This window comes from Colobus angolensis, unplaced genomic scaffold (assembly GCF_000951035.1).
Source record: "Colobus angolensis palliatus isolate OR3802 unplaced genomic scaffold, Cang.pa_1.0 Scaffold426, whole genome shotgun sequence".
NCBI lineage: Eukaryota > Metazoa > Chordata > Mammalia > Primates > Cercopithecidae > Colobus > Colobus angolensis.
The window spans coordinates 488,954-498,753 of NW_012117666.1; the positions used below are offsets into that span (position 1 = coordinate 488,954).

General features: G+C 60.7%; 1 protein-coding gene across 2 annotated transcripts in view; it reads right to left on the bottom strand.

Moving 5' to 3' along the window:
• Positions 1-9,800, bottom strand: part of MEGF6 (multiple EGF-like-domains 6) — a 123,118-nt gene that overhangs the window by 88,006 nt on the left and 25,312 nt on the right. For both annotated transcript variants that reach the window (XM_011956837.1, XM_011956836.1), the window contains exon 4: positions 4,916-5,020. In XM_011956837.1, the coding sequence (XP_011812227.1) occupies positions 4,916-5,020 (105 nt within the window). The remainder of the gene's footprint in view (positions 1-4,915; positions 5,021-9,800) is intronic.

A 9,800-nucleotide genomic window follows, 5' to 3' on the forward strand; every position in this document is an offset into this window, starting at 1 on the left:
TCCAGGAAGTCCCTGAGGCAGCCAAGCCTCTCCTAAGCATCGCTGGAGCCCTGAGCACTCACCTGGACCCAGGAGTGAGGGTGGCAACACTCTAGTGTGGTGGTGCCAGAGACCCGTCTGACTTGCCCCTTTGACAGGGGGGAACTGAGGCCCAGAAGGGAATCAGAGCCAAAGGCATTGATTGATGGATGGATGGATTGATCGAGACAGGGTCTCGCTCTGTTGCCTAGGCTGGAGTCCAGTGGTACGATCGGGCGCAATCTTGGCTCACTGCGATCTCCACCTCCCAGGTTCAATCAATCCTCCTGCCTCAGCCTCCTGAGTAGCTGGGACCAGAGGCGCCCACCACCACGCCTGGCTAATTTTTGTATTTTTGGTAGAGACGGGGTTTCACCATGTTGCTCAGGCTGGTCTTGAACTCCTGGATTCAAGTGATACGCCTGCCTCGGCCTCCCAAAGTACTGGGATTACAGGTGTGAGCCACCACGCCTGGCCTGAGCCAAAGGTTCTTGAACCAAGAAAGTACCTAGAGGTGACCCAGGCCTCACTTCTCAGAGCCTGCCCTTGTCCCACGAGGTCAGCTGAGACCAGATCAAGCCATTAGTAGATTTGCAGAGATTTCTGTCACCTTGTGTGGTACAAAAGACATCTATTAGGAGGTTATTTGTCCTCAGCAACTTTTTCTTGCCGGTCTTTTCATCACAGATTCTGTGCCAAGCCCAGGTCACCAGTGGGTGTTGGGGAAGGGGTGGGGGTGTCCACCCACGCTTGCCAGAGCAGCACACACCGGTGGGACCCGGGTGCAAAGGCAGGACGAGGCCAGGTTTTTGGCTGTGAAGATTGTTCTTGGTTGGTCTGATGAAACTGATGCCCCGATGGGACCCCAAAGCCCTCCCAGGGACAGGGGAGGGGGTCTTTAGAGTCTCCCTCCCACCTTTGCAGACCCACAGGGCAAGGATACTGGCAGTCCTGGGGGGGTCTTCCGAACCCTGGACCACTCCGGGAGACTCCACATGGCAGCTGGGTGCTCAGTGTCTAGTTAACCCAAGAGCCAGGGTATGAGTCCGTTTTCCAACCGCGGGTAAAGACACACCCAAGACTGGGCAGTTTACGAAAGAAAGAGGTTCAATGGATGCACGGTTCCACGTGGCTGGGGAGGCCCCACAATCACCGCAGAAGTTAAGGAGGAGTAAGTCACGTCTTGCACGGATGGCAGCAGGCCCGAGGGAGAGAGCTTGTGCAGGGAAACTCCCCCTTACAAAACCATCAGATCTCATGAGACTTACTCACTCTCACAAAAACAGCACGGGGAAGACCCGCCTGCATGATTCAACCACCTCCCATGGGGTTCCTCCCACGACACGTGGGAGTTACGGGAGATACCAGGGGAGATTTGGGTGGGGACACAGCCAAACCATAGCAGCTGGGGACAAAGCCTGCACCTGAGCCAGCACAATGGCTGTCCCTGCCACGACCCCCACTTCCCGACCCTTCTGCCAGGCCCACTCTGGGCCTCACGCAACCTGCACAAAACATTGCCGTGTCTCCTCCCTGCTGAACAGAAGGGGGACCGGGGTCCAAGAGGTGGAGTGGTCACACAGGCACAGGCCTGGGGAATACCAAAGCCAGCCCTGGACAAAATGAGCGGCTGGCCCTGACTCTGACTGCATCAAGGCCTGCACTGGGCCGGGGAAGACTTCACTGCAGGCCCTGCCCCAGGCCAGGCCCTCCCTCCACCTTCGGGGCAGACAGGCCCGCTTTGTGCTCCCACAGCTCCCGCTGCTTCTGTGGAAGGGCTCTCAGGGCCTCAGGGAAACTGCTGCAAAGCACCCGCCTGCTGCACACCCGAGACTTGACCCCATCTGGGCCAAGGAGGGAGAGCTGGGGCTGTGGGGAGGGGGAGGGCTCCTTCCCACCACTGCCCTCTGTAGCCGCCCAGAGAGTTCCTGTCTCCCTCCCCGACTCTGTCGTTCAAATGAAATAATTTGGGGGAACCAGAAAATTTGGCTTTTATTTTCAAAACTGGAATCAATTATAATTGGGGGGTTAGTTAAATATTCCCAACTGTGTTTGAGCTCCAGGTCTACAGTGTCCAGACCCAGAGTGGAGGAGGGACAGGAAGGTGATGGTGAGAGGTCTAGGTGGGAGCGCTAAGCGCAGGGGCTACACCTGCAGGCAGCACCCCCTCACGCCTGGTCCTGCACACCTGGTCCTGCAAACCTGGCCTGCACACTCAGCCCTGCACACTCCACCCTGCATGCCCAGCCCTGCACATTCCACCCCTGCACACCTGGCCCTGTACAATGCAACCCTGCAGGCCTGGCCCGGCACACCCAGCTCTACGCACTCCATCCTGAACGCCCAGGCCTGCATCATTCAGCCCCGCACACTTCACCCTACATAGTTCGACCCGCATAATTCAGCCCTGTACCCTCGGCTTTGCACACCCAGCCTCCACACCCTCCCCTTCTTCCGAGAGAGAATGACCAGGGAGGAGGCCGGGCAGCCAGCTTGTCAACTGCCCCCTGTGAAGGCCACGTCTGCCCTAACTGGCCACTCTCCCAGGAGGCTCACTACCCAAGGGTCACAAGCCAGACACAGGTAGGGACGCTCCTGCCCTGCCGGGGACCCTGCTCCCCTCTTCTCCAAAGCAATCTCAGCAGCTCCCCCAGGACCAAGGCTTGTCCCTGCAGCAGGTGGCAGCATGGCCAGAAGGGAGTACATGGCGCTCCCTCAGACAGACCTGGCTCCAGCCCCAGCTAGGCCACTTGCGAGCTGAGCACCAGCAGCTGCCGGGTCTCCCCAACCTTGGTTTCCTCTTTCAGGAAGCAAATGAAGTGTGGAGTTGATGAGGTGACACAGAAAGAGAGTGGCTCGGAGCCAGGAGGGAGCTCCCGGCCTCCAGCCTCCCTGCTCTGCGGTGCATTCCCACGGTGGCCGGGGCATGGGGCTGCTGAGAGCTCCCGGCCTCCAGCCTCACTGCTCTGTGGTGCATTCCCACGGTGGCCGGGGCACGGGGCTGCTGCTCTGAAGGCTGAGCCTGGAGCCCAGGCGCCGTGAGGGTCTGTGACGCAGAAGTCAGAGCCAAGAGACTGGTGGGGCACAGGGCACCTGAGTGCACCCTGCCCCCACGAGACGCCGAGTTCCCCCACAGGGTGTGCAGCCCCCAGTGAGCCTCCTACAAACCCTGTGCCTGCTGGTGCCCCGGGGGCCGCGTGTCAGGGTCTCATGGAGCAGGGGGCTCCGAGCAGGCTCCTGACAAAGATGAGGTGGGAGGAGGGGACTGACGGTGGGCAGGAGGCCAGCCCTGAGGGGGCAGGTCAGGTGTCCTCCATCCCCTCCCAGAGGACACGGCCAGGAAAGGCCACCCCCCAAGGCCACCTCCTCCTTGCCCTCCCCTAGGAACAGAGACCACCGGAGGCTCTGCTTGGCTGACCAGTGAGCCACAGCCCTGTCCCGGAAACCTCCCCAGTCAGCCCAGTCAGCCCTGGTATTTCCGTGTGAAACCGAAATGAAGCGGCGCACACTGCCAAAAGATTAGACAAATGAGACGGAAAGGCCCTCGGGGCGTTTCTCAACTCCTACCTGTGGCCATCATTACAGTTCCCGAGAGGCCAAACGTGACAGTCGGGGCCCACCCCATCCTGTGTGGACCCCCATCCGCCCTCGGAGCTGGGACGGGTCCGGAGCTGCAGCCTGGATGTCGCAGGGCAGTGACAGGGCAGGGGACCCAGGGGGGCCCTTTCGTCCACACGAGACAGCCGGATCTCAGTCCACGGCCGGGGCAGCAGCCCTCCCAGCCGCGCAGCATCCAGGAAGCAGCAGGCACTCGTGGTGACACGGCAGGGGCCGTCCCAGCTAACAGGATATTCAATAAACCCTCCAGCGCCACCCGTCCACCTTTCCAACAATGACCAATGCCCCAGGCTGCTGGCACCCAGCTCAGAACTCTGGGGTGACCCAGCACCTCTCGAGAACCCCTCCTCAGCCCGGCCCCCAGCGGAACGTGGAGTGGGCAGGGGTGCCCTTCACAAACGTGGGGACCTCCTGATTCCTCTGATTTCCTCGAGTCTCCCCCTGCTGTCTGCCTGGGCGCCGGAGCCTATCTCTCACTCTGCCCTGGCATCTGCCTGGCATGGAGCCCCGGTGGCCACCACACAAGCAGTCCCAAAGCCCCAGGGCCACCGGGAGTGTTTCATACCATTGGGACAGCTGTGGCTCAGGCTGCATGAGGCTAGGATGAAGAAAACCCGGGACAGAGCAGGAAGCCACAGAGGAAGGGAAGACTCCGCTTCCCATGGCCCACAGGAATCGGGACGAGGCTTTGCCGCTTTTCCCCGCATTGGCACGCACTTTTCTTCACAGAAATCCCGTCACCCCGGTGGCTTGCTTTCAGCCCATCCCCACTCCCTGCAAGCATCTCCCCACTGCCAGCTCTGCTTCAACCTGGTCTTTGGGGCCTGTGATGGAATCCTGTCCAGGCTGTGCTGCGGTTACTCAACCAGTCGCCTCGGCTAGGGCTCCGGGGTGTCCCCCATCTTTTAACACTGAGGACAACCACAGTTCGGCAAGGTGGCAGCACAGCTGGAGACCCTGGGACCTGGCCACCCTCTGCCTTTCTAGGGGGCCAGCGTCCCCTTTTATAAACAGCAGGGCTGGCGTGGTGGGCGCCGAGATGATATGCTTCAGCACCATCCACTGAGGGGGCTCTCTCGGGTCACCCTTCCCCTCAACACCCTCAGAGGGGCTGCAGGGAACTGGTGGAGGGATTGCAGAACATCCTCAGAAGAATGCCCGTTCACTCAAGGTGTGCCCTACACAGCTGTGCTGGGGACAGCCAGTGGCTGACACATCTCTGCCCCCGCCCACAGGCTGGCCATGACCAGCGCCTTGGTGCCCCAGGGGCTCCACTCACCATACTGACAGCGGGGTCCCTGGAAGCCAGAGGGACAGTGACACGGCTGGGCTGAGCCTGGCACACAACGGCCGCCGTGAAGACAGAAGCCGGCACTGCATTCAGCTGCAGAGGGAAGGAGAAAATCGGTGAGAGGGACAAGGACGGGCGAAGCAGAGGGAGGTGAGGCCTCAGGGTCTCTCGGGCAGGCAGCCCACCCAGCCTGCCAGGTCCCCAGCCCTGTTCTCTCTATCCTGGGTCACACATTGCCCAGCCACCAATGGTGGCTGCAGTGTCCCCCAACCCCCAGCCACGGCTGCGTGCAGTTGGGGTTAGGCGGAACCCCTCTAGAGTGCACTAAAGCCCTAACTCACTTCACCTAGATGGGGAGGAGCCAAGGACATTTCCTGGGGAAGGTGCGCAGGAGTGGGGGCTGGGGAGGGGTGGGAGGAGGGAAGGTGGGGGTGCAGTGGGGAGGGGTGGGCTGCCCAGTGGTCAGCACTGCACAGCTACAGGGGCCGGCTGAGGACCCCCCTCAAGACCCTGATGGTAGAACCTACTAGGTTGGCCCCATTCCCAGGGAGGGATGGCCCCGGCCTAGGCCAGTCAGGGAGGGGACAAGGTAAGGTCCTGGCAGGTGGGGAGCCAAGTGTTGACAGCAGCTGCCCTGGGGCTCCCTGGGGAAAGCAAGGCCAGGGTGTGAGGGTGGAGGCCATAGCTGGACCTGAGAGGCTAGGCGGGGGCTCTGGAGAGAGGGGGGTACCGTGCGGCTTGGCAGGCAGCCCCGTTACTGGCAGCTCCACACTGCCTCACTGCCCCCTCCACATCAGATGCCCTCCAGGCTGGACCAGGTGCCCCCCGGGGACTCCAGTACCAAGTTCCTTCACCGGGCAACCCCTACCCTGCACGTTACTACTCGGGAGGGCAGAGCCAAGGTGGGTGGGCTGTGCTCACCCCTGAGGGGTGCTCGCTGGGTGACTGCATGGTCAGGGCAGTGACCTGGGACCCCCCTGCCCCACCCAGAGCCTGTGCGACCTGTGGGCTCAGTGAGTTTGTGTGTCACTCATGGCACCCCTGCCAGGAGTCGGGAGGGAAGTTCTAGCCAGGCGGGCCCTGCGGTGGCTGGACCAGGGCTCCCAGGATTCCCAGGCACAGGCCGGGTCAGCTGAGAGGAAGGAGGACAGTCCGCCTCTCATCATCTAGGCAGCCCTGGACCAGGGGCTGTGCCCGGTGGGGAAACCGAGGCTTAGAGACTTCATTACCTGGCCTGGACCTCAGAGGGAGCCATGACTGGCTCGGGCTTCAGGGCCTGTGTGGCCGTCCCATTTACAGATGTGCCCAAGGCCAGCACCTAAACCTGGACTTGGGATCAGGAGGACCGGGCCTGGGTCTAGGCTGGCACAGAGAAACACGGGTCCCTGTGAAAGCTTCTTCCTCCCACGCCTCCTGCAATCACGGCCACCACCGCTGCCCTGGGCATGGGGGCATCCCCTCCCCGCCTGGGCCCTCACACGCATCTGACCACATCCAGGCCCCACCAGCCTCTTCCCTCCAGCCAAACACGTGCAGCCGGAGGATGTGTCCCAACTCAACAGGGTGGGGGCCGGGGGGCTGCAGGGAAGCCGGATGGAAGTTGCCATGACCCTGGAAGCAGCCCAGGAAATTCCCCAGGGACAGGGGACCAGCCTGGGGCCCAGCAACAGGAAACATCCATGTCCAGATATGGAGGCCTGAAGCCTGCTGACACGTGCAGCTGCAAGAGCAAACCAGCTGTGTTTAGTTCCCACCATGAAGGTTTCGCTTTTCCTTGTCCTGAAGACCTCCAGCCCCAAACAGCCAAGACCAGTCACCCTTGGGTGGGGAGCAGGTGCCGGCCCAGGGTCTACCCCAGGACGCTGCCCTCCCCGGGCTCTGCTGAAGGATGCAAGGCAGGACCTGCCCAGATCTCTGAGCCCGAGGAAAAGCAGCCACTCACTGATTCCCCCCTCCCACCCTGTTTCCCACCGGCTGGGCCCCACCCTCCTGTTCTCAGGGCCCCTCTCCTGGAGCCCATGCCCACCACCCTGTGTCCCTCCTCTAAACTCCACACCCTTCCCTCCCTCCCTGCTCTCCCAGGAAGCATCTGCCTAAATCTGAAACAAAGGGGAAAAGGAGTGTGCTTCTGAAAATCCCAGCCAGATCCAGAGTGCCCGCTGCCCCGGCTGAAGACACCGTCTCTCGAGGCAGGCAGAGCTGACTCTCTGCCGGCGAAAGGGGCGCACACGGACCCTACCACATGTGCACCCAGCAGGACACCCGACCTGGGGCAGCCACTGCCCTCTTCAGTATCCAGGACGGACATTAATCACTGGTCTCCATCCTGGGCTAGAAAGAGGACACGGAGAGCAGTGATTAGCGTCTGTCCCAGGCTGGAAGGGCACGGCCACAAGATGCTCCCTGGACCCTGGGCCAGTCACTCGGATGAGCACACAGCGAATCCTTCCAGCAGCTCACCTAGCGGCTCAGACCAGGGGTCTGGGAGATAGCACCGCACACACTGGATCATTCACCCCATCCCGTTCAAAGCCAGTCCAGTTGGGTCCACCCTCAGGGTACCTTGAACACACCCACGTCTCTCCACCTCGTCTCCACCATGACACCTAGGCCACTGTCATCTCCTGCCCTCCGCAGACACCTCTTAGCTGGCCCCAGCTTCTCCTGCTCACTCAGTTTCCATTCTCTACCCCACTGCCGTAGTGACTTTTTAGAATACAACTCAGATCTTGGTTCCCCAGTTGCAAAACTCTTCACTTGCTTTCCATTGACTCGGCACAAAACCCGCGGTCCCCAGATCCTCCCTATCCGACCCCCGTCCAACTCCTGGCCTCCCCCCAGACTCAGCTCTCCCTGCTTGGGGTTCTCCCACGAACAAGCTGCTCTCTGCATGGACAACCCTTCTTTTCCCCAAATGTCACTTCCACAGGAAGGGTCCCTAAGCCCCGTCTCCAAATCAGGGCCCACAGCGCCCCGCTCCTGCCCCCTTTAGTGCCTCTCAACCATGATTAGGCATTCAGTTGCGGTGACAACTCACTTCCCATGCCAGGCCCCGGACTCCCTGAGAGCAGCCCGGAACTCCATCTTGATCACCGTCACCCACCCAGCTCCGACACGCAGGTGCGCTGGCAAGCTTGTTGATGAAGGAGTGAATGAATGAGCAAACCACCGCATGGCCAGGCCAGCCGGGTGTGAGAGGGACCTGTAGATGCTCCTTGGGGAAAGGGAGGGCACAAGGGGATGGAGGAGGAGGGCTGCACAAGGCATTGCTCCCTCCCAAGGGGTGGAAAAACACCAGGAGGCCCTAAAACAAAGATGCACAAAGCAGCGCTCCAAACCGAGCAGGTGCTCCTGGTAGACGTCCCCATGCCGTCCACATTCCCTCCCCACTGCAGCATGTGTTGACAATGCACAGCCACCTGACGATGCACAGCCACCTGATGATGCACAGCCACCTGCGGCAGCCCGGCCTCCAAAGCCATCAAGGGCCACACCTCTCCCTCATTCAAAGAATGGGAACTGGCAGTAAGGACCATGGCCATTTGCCAGCTGCCCAGCTTCCCAGGCGTCTGCTTTGGGGTGAAATTGGGCAGGTCTACCTCAAATTCCTAGACCAAAGGCTGGGAGGGCCCTTAGAGGCATCTGGGGTGCCACCGGCACAGGAAGGCAGGTTTGGGGAGTGCATGGCGGCATGTCCATGCCTGTAGCCTCTTTAACAACCCCCACTTTCTCACATTGAACTGAACCACAAGCAAACACCTCTTGCAGTGGCTGGAGCTCATTTCTGGAATCAGGTTAACTGTGGAAAGGGGACTGGATTCCCCTCCAGGGGCTCAGTTCCTGCAGGTGAAAACTTTGAGCCACTTCTCTGGAGCTGCCGCTTGGCCAGAGCCCTTGGCAACTTTTCTTCCTGTCCCTTGAACAACCCAGCCATCTTATGGGAAGTTGGGGTGACCACCAGGCGGATCAAGCCTTCCTATCCTTCCTCGCCCACCACCCCAGCTCTCCAAAGATGATCGCTGGAGTAGGGGCAGTGCACCCAGAACCTTCTAGAAGCAGGAACTCTGGCTGCCACTAAGGATCACTCCGGACACTGGTGACTGGCACCACCTCTGTGCCTCACGGCCTGTGCTCCCCCTGCACCAGAGGGCAGGCCCACGTCCCCTCACCACACACCAGCAGAGCCCTCCAGGGAACGGGGATGGAGCCGAGGATCAGGGACTCCTGCCCCTTCTGTTGAGGACACTGAGCAGTCTCCAGGCCTGCCTCTGAGATGGTAACCACAGAATCCAGGGTAGGTCTCTGCCCCTGAGCACCGGGGAGGCATGGGCGGGTGGTAAGGCCACTGCCCTCAGCACCTGCACACCCCCTGGATGGGGCACCCAGCCCGGACATGCCTGGGGACTCTAAGGCATCACGGGGCTCCCCACACACCACCCTACAGGGCAGCTCTTATGCTGAAGAAGGAAAGAGAAGGAAGTTCTGGGCTAGGTGTGAGGATGGAGCTGCAGCCATGAATGGGAGCGTGTGTAGGTGTGAGTGACACACATCCTATGTGTGGATGTGACACAAGTCCTGTGTGTGGGTGTGACATGTGTTCTGTGTGGGTGTGACATGTGTTCTGTGTGGGTGTGACATGTGTTCTGTGTGGGTGTGAGTGGCACATGCCCTGTGAGTGTGACATGTCCTGTGTGCAGGTATGAGGACACAAGTCCTATGTGTGGGTGTGAGGACACATGTCCTGTGTGTGGGTGTGAGGACACATGTCTTGTGTGTGTGTGTGAGGACACATGTCCTGTGTGTGGGTGAGGACACATGTCCTGTGTGTGGGTGTGAGTGACACATGTCCTGTGTGTGGGTGTGACACATGTCC